This window comes from Lutra lutra, chromosome 10 (genome assembly GCF_902655055.1).
Source record: "Lutra lutra chromosome 10, mLutLut1.2, whole genome shotgun sequence".
Lineage (NCBI taxonomy): Eukaryota > Metazoa > Chordata > Mammalia > Carnivora > Mustelidae > Lutra > Lutra lutra.
The window spans coordinates 109999650-110020912 of record NC_062287.1 but is presented as its reverse complement, the minus strand read 5'-3'; the positions used below and the strand labels follow the sequence as shown (position 1 = coordinate 110020912).

The window sequence follows — 21263 nt, the reverse complement described above, 5'->3', positions numbered from 1 at the left end:
GTTAAGGCACTCCGACCCCGGAGGTGGCTCCCAGACATCTCCTGCACCCTCAGGTTCTAGGTGGGGCAGCCGCAGGGCCCGAGCTGGGGTGGGGACTGGGGTGTGTTTCAGAGCCCCAAGGGGCTCACGAGGGCGAGGAGGTGCAGTCAGTACCTTGGGGCCCGTGCAGGACATGTGGTACTGAGAAGGTGCAGCGGGAGGACCCGGGAGGGCAGGAAGGGACCGTGACAGGCAGGGGTGGGGAGGAAGCGGCACAAACATCAATGTAAGGAATAAAGCCGGGGGTGGGCCAGAGGCTAAGGGGTCTGGCGAGTGTGTGTGACAGCCTGGGGACACACAAGGGCGCTGAGGCACTGGGGGTGGGGGTGGAACCACTGAAGGTCCCTGACTCAGGCAGTGACCCAGTAACAAGGGGCCCCGCTCCTCTTCAGGCCCCAGAGTTCCTGAAACGGCCACCAGATGGCAGGCGAAGCCACGCTCTGAGTCTCCACACTGGCCACTCCAGCGGGGAGGAGGGGGAGGAGGGGGAGGAGGAGGGGGAGGAGGGGGAGGAGGAGGAGGGGGAGGAGGGGGAGGAGGAGGGGGGAGGAGGGGAGGAGGATTGGAGGAAGGAGAGGGAGAGGAGGGAGAGAATGTGGAGGAGGAGGGGGAGGAAGGGAGGAGGAAAGGAGGATGGGGAGAGGGAGGAGAGGGGAGAAGAGGGGGAGGGGTCTCCACTCCCAAGCCTCTGCCTCCACCTGTCCCCAGGTAGCACCTGTGGGGTAAGGGGTCCAGCAGCACACCCAGATCCCTCTTCTCAGCATTCTCAAGTGTCCCCCCAACCCAGGGAGGTGGGGAATGCAACTCCAGCTGGACAACCTAGGGGACGAGCAGACCTGCGGGGTTCCAGATAGTGGGTCGCGAGAGAGAATCGTCCCACTGAGGGCCCGCAGTGGCAGGGGCCACGACAGCAGTTACATGACTTGGATCTGATCCTTCGGGGACAGTGGCAGCAGGTAGTGGCACTGCCGCTGCATCCTGCAGCTGGCTTCAGACACAGGCAAACCTTCGCCCCTGGGTACTGGCCTCCATGGGCAGTGGGGGCCCGGCCAGGTCACGGTGGGAAGCCTCTGGTGGTGTCATTCAAGGCCTCACCTGTCTGGGCATGTCCCCACTGAACAGAATACCCCCAGAGCTCCTTCTGGATTCCAGAGCCTGGTCCAAACACGGGATTTGGTTGGTTTCTGGAACTCCATAGGCAGGCCCGGTTCACTCCATGGGGAGGCAAGCCAGGTATGGTCTGAGGGCCCAGGAGAGCCCACCAGCACCCTGGACCTCTCTGCCAGGTTTTCTCACCCAGGAAATGGGGACAAGGCCCCTCCTGTATCATAGGCTTGTCGGGAGGCCCAGCCGGCCAGTGGGTGCAGGGACCTCGTACCTGTAGGGTCTCGCAGTGGTGGGAATGTTTGAAGAGTAGAACATGTCCACGTTGTACAAGGAGGGGTCCGTGGCGGGGGATGGCGGAGGGTTCAGGATCTGAGAAGAGCCAGGCAAGGGTTACGGCCTTCTGGTGTTGCCCCCTGCCCCCCAGCGGGTCTGCACGGGAATCAACAGCTGTCCCCTCAGCCCTGAAGGCTGTCACAGCAGTGCCTGTGGCCCAAATACCGCCTGTAGACCCCATGACCCCAGGCCCACACCCAGCCACAGATGTCCCCGCAGGCCCTGGGGTGTCCCCTGGTGCCAGCGGGCGCCTCATGAGGCTCCTCTGGGACTTCTCCCACTCCCCTTTTGGACTCTGACTCCCCACCTCTCTCCACATGGTGCGAAGACGAAGTCCTACAAGAACTTCCTTATTCCTAACGCCGAGGTGGCTCCGAGTTCTGGCTGGAACCCTGATCCGGTACAGGGGTCACCCTGCTGAGGGACGGGCCCTGGCCCCACACGGCCCCACCACACAAATCAGGGAAAGGCGCCCCTTTCTTGGGATGTATTGCCCCAAACTGCGATGATGAACACGATGCACCCTCCAGAGCCGGGCAGCCCATGGCTGGCCCCACAGAGGGACAGAGGGGACTTGAGGCCCTGGTGACACACCCCATCTGTGTCTTCCCCAGCAGCCGCCACCGATAACACCCCACCCATCACACGTGCCCTTCTGAGCATGCAGGCTTTTATGGGGTCACAGCCGGACCCGGCTTCTGGGGCTCCCACAGCTGAATGGGAACATGGCTGTCACCATGTGTCCGGAGGGACTGGAGGGCAGCAGAAAGGGCACAGCCTTTCCCGACAGGCAGATGGGTATGGGCCCTGATCAACCACTTCCCAAGCTGCCACGTGGCCCCTGGTGACACGTGGTGAGTAACCCATAAGAAGTGCCCTTTGTGGGACGCCTGGGTGGCTCAGTCGGTTAAGTGTCTGCCTTTGCCTCGGATCATGATCCCAGGGTTCTGGGATCGAGTCCCACTTGCTCGGCGGGGAGCCTAATTCTCCATCTGCCTGATGCTCCCCCGGCTTGTGCTCTATCTCACTCTTTGACAAAAAAAAAAAAAAAAAAAAAGTGCCCTTTGGGGAGTAGCAAGAGCCCCCCCACTCCTTATCCTGGGGACGGTCCTCTCTGGCCCAAAGAGCCAGCCTGGGGATTCCTCGGGATTTGTCCCCAGAGTTGGGAGTGCACGATACTGAGGGGTTGTCATTCAGAGGGGGGAACAGGAACCCCGCAGGGAAGCCCAGCAGAAAGGGCCTCCTAGATCCGCCCCCGGCACCCTGCGCCCTTGGGGTCCTGCTTCCTCTTCTGCCCATAAATCTGACTGGATCTGGTTTCCCCTCCCCTCCCGCTCCGAGGTGAGCTTTGGGATTCTGCCCACATCCCTTCCTCTGCGGGGGCGGTGGGTGCTGCCTCCCCCAGCACTGTCCCGGGGGCGGGGGGCTCTTCCCAAGTTCCAGGGGGCGGCCCCTCTGCGACGTGGGCTCAGGAAGAGCGCCCCCTTCTGGTCGGGTTGACGGAGCGCACAGAGCGCAGTGGTTCGCAGGGAGCAGCAGACCAGCTCGATGAAGCCAGCTCTTAGCGGCTATCCTTGCCTTCAGATGATGTCGTGTGGGTTCCAGAGTACACGTATGAACCTACTCTGTGATCCTGGAATGGCACACCCGTGTCCCCGCACGCTAGTCCGAGCCCACAGAACGCGCCCAACCAAGAGTGAGCTGTCCTGCTGGCGGTGGCCTTGGTGTGATTCTGATGTGTCCACGCGGGTTTGTCCGTTAGTATATCACTGGTGCAGGATGGTGACAACGAGGGAAGCTGTCCACATGGGGAGCAGGAGGCATGTGGGAAATTTCTGCACCTTCCTCTCCGTTTTGCTATGAACCTAAACTGCCCTTAAGAAACAGCATTTTTTTTTTTAAATTAGAGAGAGAGAGAGAGCACACAAGCAGGGGGAGCAGCGGGCAGAGGAAGAAGCAGGCCCCCCGCTGAGCCAGAAGCCCAACATGGGACTGGATCCCAGGACCTTAGGATCATGACCTGAACCGAAGGCAGCCGCCCAACCGGCTGAGCCACCTGGGCGTCCCAAGGAAGAGTCTTAAAAACAAAAAAAGTGCATTTGTGAAACTGGCAAAATCTGAACAGAGCCAAAAATATCCTATCAGGAGCGCCTGGGTGGCTCAGTGGGGTAAAGCCTCTGCTTTCGGATTGGGTCATGACCCCAGGGTCCTGGGATCGAGCCCCGCATCGGGCTCTCTGCTCAGTGGGGAGCCTGCTTCCCCCTCTCTCTCTGCCTGACTCTTTGCCTCCTTGTGATCTCTATCAAATAAATAAATAAATAAAATCTTAAAAAAAAAAATATCCTATCAGTGCCCTACCACTTATGTTGTGCCACTGCCCTAGAGTGAATATTTGTGTCCCCCCCAGAGGCCTGTGCTGAATCCTAACCCCCAATGTGATGGCATCAGGAGGTGGGCCCGGATAACAGACCCCGTTGTGTCCCGCCAGGGGGATGAGGCCGCCTTCTGTGAACCAGGAATGGGGCCCCCACAAGACCCCAAATCTGTCAGCACCTTGATCTTGGACTTCGCAGCCTCCCAAACTGTGAAAAACAGCTGTCTAAGCCCCACCCCATCTGTGACTAACTTTGTCAGAGCGGCCCAGGAGGACCAAGACGCTGGTGATGCGAGATGCCGCTTTTGGGGGAATCTGGGCGAAGCGTACGTGAGCTCTATGTTTGTGACAACCTGTGTGAGTTGACGATGATCTCAAAATACAAAGTAAAAATAGTTACTCTCTCGGCTGGGAAAAGAAAGACCAGCTACCAGCGTACTTGCTGTGTACAGATGACCCAGGAGGACATTCGAGACACTTGCCACAGGATGTGGCTCTGGGGGGCGGGGGTTTTTGCTCAGGGTGAGGGGGGTGATCGACCCTCTTTCTGCTGTGCATTCTGTTGTACCTTTTGAATTTTGTACCACGAGCCTCTATCACTGATGTGAAAGAATGCAGTTAATTTGAAAACAGCTGGCTTCACAGGGGTTTCTTTCTGGCAAGACGGAAATGTTCTGGAATGGCGGCGACGGTCGCACACACCTGTGACTATACTAACCACCGCCAAATTCCACCCCTTAAGTGGGTGAACTGTACAGAATGCAAGTTGTAGCTCAACAAAGCCGCTTAAAAAAACAGCTGGGCTGGTAATAGTATCATCTCTTGCTGCTAATAAGAATCCCCCACCCCGCCCCAGCTCCCAGCGGAGCCAGGGGACAGGGAAGCCAGGGCACTGAACCTCCTGGGGTCTGCATGGGCAGGCACAGGGGGTGGTCCCGGGTGAGCTGGTATTTCTAGAGGGTCCCGTGGCACACATGAGAGTCAGGGGATGGCAGCAGCAGAGAGGACCAGAAGGGTGGTGGGGAATGTTCTAAACTCCAGGCTTGCAGCAAAGAGCCACAAGCTGCCCCTAGACACAGCCCAGGCTGACAGCCTCCAGGAGACCAGTTCCCAGCGGGCAAAGCCCAGAGAGTGGCCCTTGCCACCCCCGTTCCTCCCGGGGCTGCCGGTGTCAGATGGGATCAGGAGCAGAGAGCCCGGACGTGAGACGCCAGGAAGGCAGAAACACCTAGCCCTGGCAGGTGGGGCTCCCTGGAGCCCCACCCAGAAAAAGCTCAGAGACAGTGTGCAGCTCAGAAGAGCATTCTGTTTCAGGAAGTTGGGTTTTTAAGGATTAAAAAGTGTAGAACAGGGTAACGCCAGACCCTGATGATTGTCTACACAGACTGAGCTCATGCGTCAAGCTCACCCAGGTCCCTGGGGCGGTGCTCTTGGAAGAGCCCCCCAGCCCCCCACCCAGCCAGCCTCGGGAGAGGTCCCCTGGTAGGAACCTTCAGTGTTCTGCCCTCTATACAGTCATTTCTCTGTAGCGTGTGGCTTGGCAAGGACCCGGCCCTCAGCCCATGAGGCCTTCACGGACCGTTTCCGTCACAAAAGTCACCTGTGAGTGCCAGGCCTTTGGAAAACAATCCAGCTGTTTTCTGGGACCCAGCAGGGCCTTGAGAGGGAAAATAGGGTGGTCTCGCAGGGACGCTAAGGAGAAGGTCACACAGGCACCGTTGGGAGCACCCTGTCCAGACTGGCCCCAGAGGTGGTCATAGACGGGGCAGGCCTATGAGGAGCAAAGCTGGTCACAAGGACACTGAAATGTCCAACAGCAACGCTAGGAGGTGGGGTTATGGGGGAGACTCTGCCCTTGCTCTCTGGGGAGGGGGAGGGTTTCCAGGTGAGCCACAGTGAATGAGGGTACCCCTCCTAAGCAGAAAACGTTCCAAGAGAAAAACGGTAAGATGCGTGCAGGGAAGAAAGCAAACGCTCCCGCCCTTCTCTGTGCTGCTAGGACAGCTAATAGTTCTAGGAATCCTGAGGTCACACCAAGTATCCTCCGGCCAGCCACAGATGGTGGAGGGTCCCCGGACAGGCAGGCCTGCTCCCACCCCTACTCACCGGTGGGTACAGAGTGGCCTTGGTGCTGGACGAGCTGCTGGACGAGGCCCCGGTGACGTGGTTCCGGTCATAGAGGGGCACTCCACCCCGGCCCCCCATCAGGCTCACGGAGCTCATCATGGACTTGCCACATGAGATGCCTGCCAGCGGGGAGGGGGACAAGGTGGGTCAGGGCCAGGCCCCACCCAAGACACAGCACATGCTCCTTGGCTCCTGCTGCCCCCTATGACCCAGGATCAGGTGGGTGAGCCCTGTCCTGTCCCTGCCCCCGACGGCCCCTCTGCTCACACCCCCGGTGTAAGTCTCAGCCACTCGCCCCACCTCTGCCCAGGGCCTTGCACACAGTGCCAACATCTTACCTGTGAAGGGACCGTGCTGGGAGCTGCCAGGGGCTATGAAATTGAGGGGAACGTGGGGGGTCCCACTGACGTACTCATGTGGGAAGGGCCCACTGGCTCCGGCGTAGCGCTGACACAGCACTCGCTGGCACACGAAGTAGACCCCGCCCATGACAAACAGGGACAGGATGATGCCGATGACGGGCCCGATGGCGCTGCTGTGGGCCGGGCTGTCGTCGGACGGCGGCTTGGTGATCTCTGTCGGAGAACGAACAGGGAGAGATGGTGGCGTTGTGCGAAGGCACAGGCTCCCCTGTGGGGGCTGTTCAGGCCCAGCACCTGTGGGTGGTGGGGGAGGGGAGAGGGAGATGCCGGGGTGCTGGGGCGCCAGGCTAACCTCAGTACCGGGATGCTGGGGTGCTGGGGCGCCAGGCTAACCTCAGTACCGCTGACACACTGCCCCCCCACCCCATCTGCCCGGAGCGCCCTCCTCCTCGCCCGCCCTCTTCCCCCTCATCCCCCCACCCCTGCCCCGTCCCCTCCTGGCTGGCTGAGCTTTACCTACTTCCCAACAACCCCTCAACAGTGACGCCCCAATGGCAGCCTCGGATTCAGCCCCGGGTCTCGGGGCTCTCTGAGTCACGGGGGTCTGGGAGTCACAGCCCCCAGACAGCTGGGCCTGGAGGCCCCTGGAGCCGGATTCAGGTGTGGGGCAGGTAGGCAGCTCCCGGGGCTGCGAGCCTGTCTAGCAGGGGACGTCACCCACGTGCAGGGGCTGGCTGGACTGACGGCGCACCCAGGCTGGGAGGCCTGCCCTGTGTCCCACGCGCCTGCCTCGCAGAGAGGCCCAACATGAGGGCAGCATGAAGGGCGCCATGTGACAGAGCCTGGGCATGGGGGTTCCACCAAACCTGAAAAGCCAGAGCCCGCTCAGGGCTGCAAGGAGCCCAGGAGTCCTTCTGGGGGCCCCACCAGTGCGAGGGCCAGGTGGGGGGACTCCTCAGGCTGGCTCTGCCATCAAAGCCTTGGGGGATGAGGAGGGAGCCCCAGGGCTCGAAACTCAACTTTGACAAAAGGACGCTGGGTTTCCCATCAGGCTGGCCCAAGGAGTTCAAGGGCATTCCACTATGTCCCCTCCTGCCTGCCAAAACCCAGGGGGAAGGAGGAACGTGCTGGCTCGGGTGACAGCACCAGACTACAGATAAATGTCACCCCTGACACCGGAATCACCGTCAGACTGGCACCGGCCCAGCAAAGGGGTGGGGGCTCAGACCCCGGGTGGCACCCATCTCTGTCCTCTGGCCCCAGGTTACTCACTTGCTTGAGATGGTAACCAAGGTGCCTCGCTGGCTTCGTATGAAGGTACAAAACTGCTCAGGGCCCCCTCCCCCTTCCCCGCTCACAAGACCTCTCTCAGCCCAGGTACCTCGACAGTAAATGGAGAGCCCATCGTCCCCAAACACATGTGTGCATTCCCACTTCCTGTCTGGGGCTCTAGCTCCCTTCCTGTCTGAAACGAAGACAGCCTTTCGAGAGCCACCACCTCCAGGAAGACTTCCCTGACTGCCCCGGCCTCACATCCTGTGGGCCCCGTCTCTGACTATACAGGCCGCGTCACTCAAGAGGCACAGAGCATGTGTGTGCATGTGGACAGGCACCTCCTCACCCAGAGAACAGGCTGACGGGGAAAGGACCACCCCGGCCCCATCAGAGCATTCTCACTGCCCAATAGATGCCCCGGTGTGAGGTCCTAGAGGGCAGAAGCACGTCCCCGCAGGCATAGTCAGCTGCAGCCCCCCCGCCCCCCTCCCCGCATCTACCCCACAGGGGGCCTGTCACTGTCACAGCCAGAAACACCCCAGGGCCAACCTCCCCCCAGCTCAGCCTCACCACTGCCTCTCCTTCCCGGAAGGCTTCCCTGCCAGCTTCCCTCCCCCACCTCCTGCCTCCAAGGCCCAGTACTCCCAACCTTCTAGCCTCTTGGTTCGGCCCTATTTCCTCCCTCTAAGACCCCACACTCATGCAGGGCAACCCCTCCACGGGAAGCTGGCTCACCGCACATGAGCTCGTCGGAGCCGTCGATGCAGTCGGGGAAGGAGTCGCACTGCTGCTTGATCAGGACGCACTGGCCGCTGGCGCAGCGGAACTGGTTGGGCAGGCAGATGGCTGCAAGGGGGGAGTCACGCGTTCAGGGGGGACACGGGCCGTGATGCGGCCAGGTGGACTGAGTGGAGAGCCAACAGCTAGTACTCCCCGCCACAAAGACCCAGCAAGAAGGTCTGGGTTCCAGATGCAGAGCAGACCAACAGGACCCTTTCTAGGATGGGGTCAGGGAGCGGTCACAGCAAACCCGGTCTCTACCCTCCCCACGATGACCCCCGGTTCCGAGGCCTGTGTGATGCTGGGGTAGGGCTGGCAGGGAAGAGACCTCAGTGACCCCTGGGAGGTATTTATCAGGCTCCTACCAGGGGTCAGGCCCAGACAGGGCCAGGACTAACACCCTCCACCCCAGGGCTCGCCTGCATGACAGGGAGGCAAGAGCCAACAGGAAGAATGACCTAGAATGGGTGGGGCAGGGGACAGGTGCTTTCCCAGCAGAGTTCCCAGGGCAGAGGAGCAGGAAGGTGGAGCAGAGCTCAGCAGGAGGGCCAAGGCAGCTCACAGCCTGCTGGACCAGGAGGAAGAAGCCTGTGTACTGCCTGCTGTCTCTCCCTCCGTGCTCCAGAACGCGGACCGGGAAGGAGCCATCACTCTCCAAGGAAGGCACTGCCGGGGGGGGGGGGGGGGGGCTCTGCCATCGTCCACCCCCAGAGCCCCAGAGTCTGCTATTTAATCTCCCCACCTGCCCTGCCCTGAGGGCCCCTCATTGGGAACCAGAGATGAGCTGACCCTGTCCTTGCAGTGGGTGGGACAATCTGCTGGCAACACAGCTGGGAAGAGGCTTCTGAAAGACACGGGAAAGCCCAGAGCCCGAACAGGGCTCACTGTCAGGGCTGAACTTTGCACCAGAATCGACATTCACCGGGGAAGAAGCAGGGCATGGTCCCTAGTCCGGGCTCCTGCCATCCTCTGAGACTGTCACCAAAACACCTGTGCTAGGGCGAGGGTGGACAGTGTGACCCCGCAAACTCTCCTGTAAGGCGCCAGATAATAGGTGTTCAAGCTTTGAGGGCTGCAGGTCTCTGTCCTAAGGACGGAACTCTGAACTCTGCTGTTTCACGGCAAGATCCGTATGTAAATGTACATGCGTATGTATGTAAACGTATGTAAACAACAACGTGTAAACAAAGGAGCCTGGCAGGTGGCAGTCGGGATGTGGGGCATTTGGGGATCTGGCACTCGCTCAGGTGGCAGTCGGGATCTGGCGCTGGGGCTGCAGTCTGCCAATCCCTGGTCCGCCACCGCCCTCAAATTCTCAAAGGGTCCCTATGGCAGCAAGACTCCCTGTCTGCAGCTTTCTACGGAAGGAGCTGAGGAAGCGGCACCCCACCCCCAGGCCCTCATCTCCCACAAGATGGGGGCTCACCACGCAGGGGACAGTGGACGGTGAGCTATCGAAGAACACACCCGCCAGCTGTGGGGGAGACAGCGCAGCCCCCCCCCACCCCGCAAGCTCAGTCGTGGGGCCATGGTGCTGACAGTGTGCGCAGTAAACTACCCAGCGCATCGTTTACAAAAGGAAAACTCAGAGGAGACACACAGATGGGATATGGAAGATCCTGCTGGTCCGAGTGGACTGGGGGTGACTAAGGGAACCTTTCTGTCCCTTGGGCTCAGTGGAGGGCTAACACCAGCCAGGCGCCAGCGTGACTCCGCACACCCCTCGGCGGAAGACAGCAGCGCCTGCGGGACCGGGACTGATCAGGGCGCGCCACGGAAGTCCGGCTGACTCCTGGATCTGCCTTGGGTTCTGGCGAAACTCGGCCCAGTGAGGGAAGGCTCTTTGAGTCTGTCTTCAAGCCAAATCGCCTGACCGGATGGGGCGGGGTGGATGACAGTGTTTTCCTCGGTGGGCCTAAAAGTAACCTTTTCCTCTCCTAAACCGAGGAGCGTCTGGCAATTTGACCCTGGCAAAGGTTCTATGGCAAACCTGCTCTTACGTGGCCAGACTGAGCCGGAGCTCCAGGAGGGCAAGGCCAGTGGCTGGCTTCTGGGGAGGGGGCAGCCGGGATGGAGCAGGCCCAGGGGTCGGGGGAGGTGGGGAAGGGGCCAGGGCCGGCAAGGGAGGGGGTGGGGCAGAGGTGGGAGCAGGTTCTGGGAGGGTCTAGCAGAGGCGGGGGCGGGGCCTGGAGGGGCGGGACCAGAGGCAGGGGCGGGACCGGAGGCGGGGTCGGGCAGGGATGGGACCGGGAGGGAGGGGGTCAGCAGGGAGCCCTTGGCCTCACCATCGCAGTCGGCCTCGTCCGAGCGGTCCTGGCAGTCGGCCTCGCCGTCGCATCGCAGGCGCAGGTCCACGCACTGGCCCCGCGCACAGGGGAACTGGGCGGCTGAGCACACCGGGCAGCCCTCCTCGTCGCTCTGGTCGTCACACTCGGGGAAGCCGTCGCAGCGCCAGGCCCCCGGGATGCAGTCAATCTCCCCGGTGGCACAGGCGAACTGGTCGGGGGAGCAGGTGGGAGGCTCTGCGGGGAACACGGCGAACACCTTCACCCACCGCCCCCCGGGGCCAGGCGCTGCTGGGCTTCCAAGCGGGAGATGGTTCAGCTCGATGAGGGTGCTGTACCGCCCCCGTCTCCAGGGCAGTGTGACGGGTCACAGTCCCGCCTCTAGACCCAGTGTAAGATGAAGGTGGGGGTCATAAACGTTTGCTGAAGGGAGACACGAATCTCCTTTGTTGCTTTTTGTAACTGTAGGGAAAGGGTGCTGAATGGAAACCTGAGCTTTAAGCAGCAGGTGAACACAAGGTGAGCAGAAAATGCTCTTAGCTAGAAACTCCACTCTGACCACTGAGAAGCCAGGGCAGACCCCCCTTCCTGCGGCTCTCCATCTCCTCACACGCACATCAGGCACTGGGCCAGGTCTCTGGGGATGCCCGCCAGAGCCCCAGCTGGGGCCCTACCTTTGCCTGCCTGGGGTCCCCAGCTGGGCTGTCCGTCTCGTGTAGAGTCTGTATGCATGTCCGCCTGGCCACACCCGAGCGTCCGTGGCATGCACACATATACACACACACAATACACACACCCCGGGAGATGGGGGGTCAGAAAGCAGATGCTCGGGACCTGCACCTGTCACAGGTCTGGAGCAGCTGGAGCCGTGGGCTGGGACTCTGCGGGTGGTCAGCACACCCCCAGATACAGCTGGGGGGTGGGGAGCAGGCTAAGGAGAGGCAGGACAGCGAGGATGCCATGGTAGGAGGGTGCAAGGGGGAGGAGGAAGGCTCCGAGTGGAGGGAGTCCCCCAGTGGTGGGGGACTGGGTGAGCAGGAGACAGGAGACCTGGGGCCACCTCCTCCCAGGTGACCATGGCGAGTCGCTCCATTCCTCACATCCACCTTCCTCAGTACAGGCCGGTGCCGGCCAGGACTCAGCTGGGGAGCAGGATGGGACCGGGTGGGAGTAGGACAGGTCTGGGGTTGAACCTCGGCGCCCTTCGGCAAATCTGTACAACCAGATGAACGCCCCAACCTCCCAGAGCCTCCGTTCCCTCATCCCAAAACAGAAGCAGCCACACTGCGTCCCCTGCTCCTCTCAGGACAGCAAGGCGAGCGTGGGTGTGTGGCTGCCTCTGGCTCAGGAAGGGCTCAACCAGCTTTAGTGGCAGCGCCCGAGAAAGCTGAAGCACGTGGCTGGCAGCCCCTTCTGCCGTCTGGCTCCTGCCACCTCGGGAGGCACAAGAGCCCTTGTCACCCCCGAGAACCCCTCCAAGCTCTTATCCTTCTGTGCTCCCCCCAGAGAAGTAGCCAGGCATCCACAAGTCTGAAGGGCCAAACCGAGGGCTGGGAGAGGGGCCGAGTGGGCACCTCGTTCAGGTAGAGGCCCAGGGTTGGGCTCCAAGGGCACTCTGGGCAGTCCCTTCTTTCCCAGAGCAGCCTGGACATCTGCGGGGGTCAGAGCCACTCAGGCCACAAAACCATGTGAGCCCTGAGGCTGGAACTTGGAAAAAAGCCGTAAAGAAGCTCAGGAGGGTCAAGGTGGCCCCCATCAGGGACAGCCACAAAATGTCCCCTCTGCTCTAGGCAAAGATCTCTGAGGTTCACAGTGTAAGGCAAGGCAGGAGAAAGTTCCAGAAGGACAGGCCCTGTGGTCCTACCCCCTGAGCTCCAGGGGCAAGGCGAGCTGAGAACGGGCATCTTCTGTGTGTAGGACACAGTGTGGGAGCCCTAAGGGGCAAGGATAAGCAGAAAAGGGACAGAATTAAAACCAGCCTGAGTTCTGGGGGCAGGAGAGAGGAAGCCCTGGGATGTGGGCTTCATCGCAGGAAGGATAACAACAGTCACTTTTTACTGGGACTGGCCAGCGTCCCACCACCAATAGCAAGCTGGCATTCCTGTGGGCCACATGCCGGGGACCATGTAAAGTGCTTGTTAGGTAACACTACCACAACTCCGAGGCAGGTGCTCTCAACCTCTCTTTTCCACGGAAGAGAAAGCGAGGGCTCAGAGAGGGCAGGTGATCAGCCCAGGACGGCTCAGCTGGGAAGTGGTAGAGCCAGGATCTGAGCCAGGTGTGCCTGACCCCAAGCTTACTTACATTCTTGACCACTCCCCACTCAGCTTTAGGGGGAAAAGAGGGTCCAGGGTGGAAGGACGGAGAACAGACAAAATTACAAAGAGAAACAGGCAAGCAGAGATCGCAGGTGGCCTGAACACCACCACCCATCCACTGGATCTAACTGACTTCTACAGAATACCTCCCCCGACACGAGCAGAGGACTTGTCCTTCTCAAGCGGACACGGAACACTCACCAAGAAAGACCACATGCTGGGTCGTCATATACACCTGCACAAAGCTAGACAGATAGCAGTCAGACAAAGTATGTTCTCCGACCACAGCGGAATTAAAGGAGAAATCTGGGGCTCCTGGGTGGCTCAGCTGGTTAAGCATCCAACTCATGCTTTTGGCTCAGGTCACGATCTCAGAGTCCTGGGATCCAGCCCCACATCAGGCTCTGTGCTCAGGAGGGAGTCTGCTTGAGATTCTCTCTCTCCCCCTCTGTCTCCCCCGACTCGCACTCTCTCTCTCTCTCAAGTAAAACTAAATAGATCTTTAAACTAGAAACAAGTCACAGAGAGAGAGCTAGGAAATCCCCCAATTATTTTGATATTAAAACAACACACTTCTAAATAACTCAGGAGCCAAAGAGATGATCTTAGGAGAACTTCTAAAACAACTTAAACTAAGGGAAGAAAATAGAACTTATCAAAATTTGTAGGATGCAGCGAAAGCAGTACTGTGAGGGAAATTCGCAGCCCCAAATGCATACATTGGAAGAAGAGGGACATTGGACATTGGCTCTGGAGGCTGGATGACACAGTGACTGTGATTTTAAAAGGCTGTGAAGCAGGGACCTGGCAGGCGGGGAACCCAGTGTCCCAGGAGTAACCGCTGAAGTCATACCTACCCCCACAGGTCAGCAGGTTCTGCAGGAGCACGAGGTGGACTGGGCAGGAGCACCGTGGGGTCCCGTCACCCTTGGCGATGCAGATGTGGGAGCAGCCGCCGTTGTCCCGGGCACATGGGTGGGCCGCTGTGGAGACACAAAGAGGGAGCGGGTTGGGCTCTGGCTCTCACCTCAGGATTGCAGCCTGGAGGGTGCTGGAAACCAGGGCGAGGCCAGAACTCACAAGAGTGGGTGCTCCCGTGGGTGAGGGCTACACATCGCCCCACTTAGTTCCCAGGGCAGCCAGCTTACAGAGTCCACTTCCTCTGCCACGCATCTTACAGACGGAAGCGGAAGCCAAAAGCGCTCACATCCTACCCTGGCCCGTTTAACCCACTCCCGCCACGTTCACAACCACCGGTCTACACTGCCAGTTTCTCACGGTGTAGCGGATTGGGCAGAGGCCCCCACACACCCACGTCCTAATGCCTAGAATCTGTGAATGGGACTTTATTGGGGGAAAGGGTCTTCACAGATGTAATCAAGTTAAGGATCCAGGGAGATCATCCTGGATTTTTTGGGGGGCCATAAATCCAACGACAGGTATCCCTGTAAGAGACTCCAGGGGAGGCGGAGATGCAGACACAGGGGCAAAGTCTGTGCGATGAGAGAGGCGGAGACTGGAGCCCCGGGGACACAAGGAACACCGGTCACCACCACAGACCAGAAGGGGCAAAGAGCCGTCCCCACCCACAGCCCCCAGAAGGGGTGCAGTCCCAACTGCCCCCTTGACCTCGGACATCTGGCCTCCAGCTTGTAGGAAAACAAGCTGCCATTGCATTGGGTCACCTGGGGGCGGTTTGGTACGGCAGCGCCAGGAAGCTGACCCAAGCGGAGATAAAGGGCAGGACAGGGAATCCCCAGGGAACTCGCAGGTTTCAGCTCAATGAACCGACTTAACCAACACTTGACCGACAGGAAGAATCCTGGGAGGGTGGCTGCCCTCCCTCCGGTGAGAGGAAGTGAGAGAAAGCATGACCCCCAGCCTCACAGAAAAACCAGTGCCCTACTCAGCCTCTGGGATTAAGTGTGTAAAGTGACAGAAGTCACGGTTTAGAGCAGGGGACAGCAAACTTTTTCTATAAACAAGAAAGTAAATCCTTTTGGCTTGACAGGCCACATCGTCTGTCACAAGTCTGCCAGCTGTCACGCAAAGGGGGCTGTGTGTGGCACAGAAAACAACGGGTGTGGCCATGTGCCAATAAAACTTTATTTACAAAATCCCAGATGGGGCCCAGGGGCCGGAGAGCGCCACCTGTGGTTTAGAGCTGAGCTGCAGAATTTCCAGAGTAAGTAGGTTGGGTGCCCCACATCCCAAATCAACACGGGAGAGCTCACTCAAGGATCTCCCACTCTCCCCCAAGCGAGCAGCTTCTCATGTCACCCCAGACATTGCACGTTTGCACTCACAGGGACGCCCCAGTTTCCAGCCTCAGCCCTGTTTGTTAAACATTTCCTGGCGCTCCCATCCCCTCAGGTGCTGGTCGGCGTGCTGGGCTTCGTGCCAACACCCACAGGACTGGACATTCATGGGCTCAAAGTTCACCATGCTGACCACGGGCCAGCAGTTCTCAAGGCTGTGATGCCCAGGAGTCCGTGGCTTGGCTGAGAAGGGAAACTCGGGCACTTGGACCCCTATCCATCAGGCACCCAAGTGATCTGGAAGCCGCTTACCCGGCCGGCAACTTCACTTATCCCGGACCTGGACAAGAACCCACCAGGCCAGAAACCAGCCACCCAGCAGTCAACACAGAAGCCACCGTTCAGTTCATCAGAGTTGACGTCCCCAGCTCAAGAGAGAAGCTTATCCACTAAGAGCAGGACACCTGAGTCAAGAGGGAGCCAAGGAATTAGCAGGAGTCCCTCAGAGCAGGACAGGAAAGGCAATCACAGACGGGGACTCCAGGGAGACGTGAGCCAGCGGGAGGATGAGGGGCCATGGGGGAGATGGGGCGGCCCCCAGGGCCCAGAAGATGGGCAGCTTAAAGGTAGCTGGACAGGACAGGGACAGTGACGGCCCTACTCAGCACTCTGTCCCAGCAGCAAGCATCCAGCCGGCAGCCGAGGTCTAGTTACTGAATACAGACTGGGCAGACAGACAGACACATACACACAAGCTCCTATACCCATCTCTAGCTATATACGGAGGGGTGGGGGAACAAGAGGTCCCAAGGGTAGGGGTCCCTCCCTCCCAGCCTTTGGGCACAGCCCAGACTGTGGCAGGTCGAATCCTAAATTCCGCCTCCCGGTCTGCTCGCCTGCATGGTGGCGGTAACGAGACGTCATGCCTGTGGTCTGGTCACCATACACAGCAAAGGGGCTTCACAGATGGCAGTAAGGCTACTGATCAGTTGAGTGGGAGTTCTTCAAAGGGGGCACTAGTTCAAAGGTGGGTGACTCTCACCACAGGACCCCCAAAAAGCAGAGCAGGTTGTCCAGCTGGTAGTAGAGGAGGGGGTCAGCCTTGGACGGAGGGGCGGCGGATGGAGAGCCCAAGAGTGGCCCTGGCCAACGGCCCGTCCCGCAGCCCCTCACCCCGGCCAGTCTCCTACTCACTCCGAGGGGTCGGTTCAGAGCTCGGCCCCGATGCACCGATGCCCACCCTCCCGGCGGGCTCCTGCCCACAACACCCACCCCCGCCCCCCAACACGTACAGAACTCCTCCAGGCTGATCTCTTCCACGGCGTGGATGCCGGTCAGGTGGGCGACGCGGCCCTGGACCCGCGTCCGCTTGTCGCCGGTGGTCTTCTCCACACGCTCGATCATCTGCTGCTGCCTGTCGATCCAGTAGAGGTGTCTGCCCAGCACGGCCAGGCCCGCCGGCTGCACGATGTTGGCGTCCTCCAGGGTCAGGCGGTTGGCCCCTGCGAGTGGGACAAGGGCCCCCCGAGGGGGGGCCGACCCCCAGAGCTCAGTCCAGGTGCAGCTCGGAACAGGAGGCTGCCAGGGACCCCGGGGGGATTCGATGCTCTGGCCTGGGGCCAGGAGCTAGTGAGGCTTCCCTGGAAGCATCCTCGCTCAGAAGAAAAGCGCCTCGGGGCGGCTGTAAGTGCGGTGCTAGAGGTGGAGGGGTCTGACTCCTGGCCCCGCCTGCACTGGGGGACCCTGAGCAGGCCACCCACCCTCTCTGAGACTCCTCTTCTGCCTTAGCAGGTGGGCATCATTTGGGACCTATGTCTGGAACACTCGGCCGAGACTGTCTGTGGCAGACACCAATCCCCAGCACGAGGCCCACCTGAAACGGAGCCCTGACGAGCACGGCGGCTGGTACCCCCATGACGGATGACGAGGGGGGCAGGCGGGCTGTCCCGGGGAAGGTCAGACCTATGGCTTGCTGAGGGACCCAAGCCCCGGGCGGCCCCTGGGCACATACCTGACAGGTCACAGCTTTCGATGCGCTTCAGGTCCGCGTCCACCCAGAAGAGCTTGCCCAGCCTGTTGTCCACCACGAGGGCCACGGGCCGGATGAGGCCCGTGGTGAACAGGACCTCACGCTCGGTGCCATCCAAGGCCGCTCGCTCGATCTTGGCTGCGCGGTCCTGCATGTTGGTGAAGTACAGGTACCTGTGGGGGTGGGGGGGCCAGTGAAGGACAGGGGTCATGGCCCGCCACCTCCACGGCCAGGATCGAGCATGCAAAGCACCACACAGGCCAGCCCCAGACCCGGCAGGGCTGGCCCCCGAGGCTGTGCGGGGCTGAATGGTGTCCCCCAAGAAGTCCTATCTTACCCAGAGCTCAGAACGTGACCTTAATTGGAAAGTGAGTCTTTGTAGATGCCAATAAGAATCAAGGTGAGGCCACCTGGTCGACACCTGGAGCCGCACCCCCCAACCCCGAAGCTGGAAGAGAGACAAAGAAGGGTCCCCGCAGAGCCTCCCGAGGGGGACAGCCTAGCTGACTTCAGACTTCTGGCCCCTGGCACGGTGAAAGGACCAGCATCTGTTCCTGTAACCCCCTGCTGATAGTCACTTGCTGTGACAGCCTCGAGGACTAGCACGCGCTCTGGCTGAGAAGTCCCTGCCTCTAGGGAGGCCAGCCTCAAGGGAGACCCATTAGGTTGCTAGAGAGCCCCCCAAAATAACTAGGCATGTGCCCCCCGAGCCCTCGTGTGCTGCAGGGGCTGACATCACCACCATCCTCAGATTCCCAGATGGAGACACCGAGGCCCTGAGCTGACGTCCCCTGCCTGGGGTCCCATGGATAGCAAGTGATAGGGTCAGGTTTCGACTTTGGGTCTGCCTGGCCCACCGGGCAGTGTTCACACTGGTCGTCCCCAGGCCTGAGCCCCATCAAGCGGTCCTTCCACAAGTCTGAGCCCCGCCTGGTGGCAGCCCTGTAGGTACCTGAAGGTGGCAGTCGTGTGCCCGCCGCCCGCCCGCAGACCTTCGCGTGCCTAGCTTTATTCCTGAGCTTTATGTCACACGGCTTTCAGTGTCCCCCTCCCCCTGGTTATTCCCATTGGGACCCTCCCGAGTCTGCCTGCCTCTTCATGGAAGGAAGAAGCTCTGCGGAGTTGAGATAGTGAGCTCCCCATGATGGAGCATATGCAAGTGAATGAACAGCCCTCAGCTGGGATGCTCTGGAAGGGATTTTTGTTTTGGGTTCAGATTTGAGGGGGACAGGGTAAAACCTAGGAACCAAATCTTCTATCCTCCCCATGTTTCCCCGCTGGGATGCAAAACCCTGCACTGCTATGCCCGCCCGCCCCTTGGCCTCGCACCCCCGCTCAGCGTTGACGACGATGGCCCGCGGCTTGTCGCGGTCCCCACGGAGCACCACACCCATGGCATCTCCATTCAGCCGGTGGACGTTGATGGTGTTGGTGGCCTCACACGTCCAGAAGAGCATCCGGCTGTAGACGTCAATGCTGAGGTCGTGGGGCTGCCTGTCTGGGTTCTGGCTCGGGCTCGGGGAGGTCAAAACGAAGGGCTGTAACAAGGAAGAGACGAGCCTTGGCTATGGACATTGCTGGAGGGTGGAGGCCTCGGAGCCTGCGTGCAGACTGCAAGGTGGGACTCCAACCGGGTCTGGGGCCCCCTCTTGTCGGGTCAGCGCGCACCGCACACCGACTTGAGCAGGAAACTGAGCAAGCAGCAGCTCGTGGCCAGGCTCTCAGCCGGTAGCTCGGGTCACCAGCCCACCCACCCGCAAATTCGCAGTGGGTCGTCAGCTCCCAGGCCCTCCGCGTCCTGTTCCTGCCCCACAGAAGGGCCGCCTCGTGGCTCCACAATGAGCCCAGGCTCACAGCTGCCTCCTCGAAACATCTGCTCTCTCTTTGCTTAGTTTCTTGGACTCGTGCTTTAGGAAGGAGCCCTTCCAACCTTGTTATTTTTTTTAAATTTAGGGCACCAGGACGACAGGTGCATAGAACAGAAGTCTGCCCTTTGCATCCCTCTTCCCTAAGGGGAGCCCAGCAGTGTGGCCACCCTGTGTCTCTGCCCCGGGAGGCTCTCTGCGGAGCTCTGCCTGACTCTGCCATCCACTGCATCTCAGGGTCGAGACCTGGCTTTCGGAGCTACCGGCAGAGAACGCCGTTTCACGAAATCCTGCGGGAGGAGGGGAGAGCCCAACGTCACCCTTCTCTCCCTTACGGCCAGAAGCCTGACTCCCTGGGGGATCTGGGCCCCCTGGGTTACCCAGAAAGACCATGTTCAGGTTCTCAGGTGATATGACCTGGTGCCAAGTGGGCTTCCCAGAGCTACCACCAACGGTTTGGATGAAAAGTCACTTCCTCTGAGAGGGCATCATTAGCACGATGCTCGGCTAAGAGCTCATTGTAAACTTTGTCCATCTCCTGCTAGCAGTCAAAACGAAGTTTCCTGGTGCAAGAAGGGGCCTGCGGCCGAAAGGAAGCCCCTTCACCATACCCAGCCTCTGGAACCCAGCTAGAAAGGAACACCACCCTTCCCCCTACACAGCAGCCCCTGGTCCAGAAACACTGGGCAGCTAGAAGTATGTGACACATCTGAGTGCAAAGCACCACTTTAAAGGACTGTGTCTCCACAGGTACCAACATCCACATCCCCAAGAGTTGGGGCTTCTGAGAGCCAAGCCTCAGCTCCAACTGGAGCTCCAACATTCCTTTCCTCATAGACTCTGGCCAAAACCAGAGCCCAGAGCACCTGCCAGGCTCGGAGTGCAGCACGATTCCGGTCGGCCCTAGTAGGAATCAGGTTCCCCAGGGAGGGTGGATCTGCAAGGCCGGGTCTAAAACCAGCCTTTGGGGCACCAGTTATGGGAACAAACAGCTGCGAAATGCGTTGCAGCCACACCTATCCTCTGGCCGACGGGCGGCAACGACCAGCCAGTTAGAAAACCCGAGCTCCAGCGTCAGTGTCAGTAACGATACTGACGCAAATGGGAAATTCCTTAATAGAATCCTATCGGACACCACAATCAACACCTCTCCCTCTCGCCAGTCCTGGACAGCAGGGCATGTCCAGTACTATGTCCTAGCCTATGTCCAGGGCATGTCCTAGACATGTGGCAATGTCCACAGCAGGGTAGTCACGACAGCCCAAAGACCCAGCGTCTGTCGGTGGACGGACCGAGCAGCTGTGGTCGTCTGCACCGTGGGGTATCGTCCGCCTTAAGAGGAAGGGCATTCCGACACCTGCTATGATGCAGATGAACCCTGAGGACATCACGGTGAGTGGAAGAGGCCAGACACAAAGAGACGATTACTGCGGGATCCTGCCTGCATGACGTACTTGGAAAAATCAAATTCACAGAGACAGGAAGTAGAAGGGAGGTTGCCAAGGGCTGGCAGAGGGGGTGGCGGAGTGAGTGTTTAGTGGAGACAGACTTTTAGTTTGGGAAGGTGACAGAGTTCTGGAGACGGTCAGTGGTGATAGTGGCATGACAATGGGAGTGTCCTTCGTAAGTCTGAGCTGCATACTTGAAAATGGTTAAAATGGTAAATTTGGGGCACCTGGGTGGCTCTCAGTGCGTTGAGCCTCCACTTTCAGGTCAGGTCATGATCCCAGGGTCCTGGGATCAAGCCCCAAATCGGGCTCTCTGCTCAGCAGGGAGCCTGCTTCCCCCCTCTCTCTGCCTGCTGCTCTGCCTACTTGTGCTCTTTCTCTGTCAAATAAATAAATGAAATCTTTTTTTTTTTTTTTAAGATTTTATTTATTTATTTGACAGAGAGAGATCACAAGTAGACGGAGAGGAAGGCAGAGAGAGAGAGAGAGGGGGAAGCAGGCTTCTTGCTGAGCAGAGAGCCCGATGTGGGACTCGATCCCAGGACCCTGAGATCATGACCTGAGCCGAAGGCAGCGGCTTAACCCACTGAGCCACCCAGGCGCCCAATAAATGAAATCTTTTTTTTTTTTTTTTTTAAAGATTTTATTTATTTATTTGACAGA

At 59.6% G+C, this 21263-nt stretch overlaps 1 protein-coding gene across 1 annotated transcript in view; it reads right to left on the bottom strand.

Annotated features, from left to right (window-relative positions):
* LRP5 (LDL receptor related protein 5) overlaps positions 1-21263 on the bottom strand; it is a 98485-nt gene that overhangs the window by 887 nt on the left and 76335 nt on the right. Inside the window, exons 14-22 of the mRNA XM_047691076.1 lie at positions 18617-18825; positions 17270-17460; positions 16551-16760; positions 13858-13983; positions 10683-10919; positions 8353-8463; positions 6319-6555; positions 5960-6099; positions 1418-1515 (exon numbers count right to left, since the gene is read on the bottom strand). Coding sequence (XP_047547032.1) covers positions 1418-1515; positions 5960-6099; positions 6319-6555; positions 8353-8463; positions 10683-10919; positions 13858-13983; positions 16551-16760; positions 17270-17460; positions 18617-18825 — 1559 coding nt within the window. The remainder of the gene's footprint in view (positions 1-1417; positions 1516-5959; positions 6100-6318; positions 6556-8352; positions 8464-10682; positions 10920-13857; positions 13984-16550; positions 16761-17269; positions 17461-18616; positions 18826-21263) is intronic.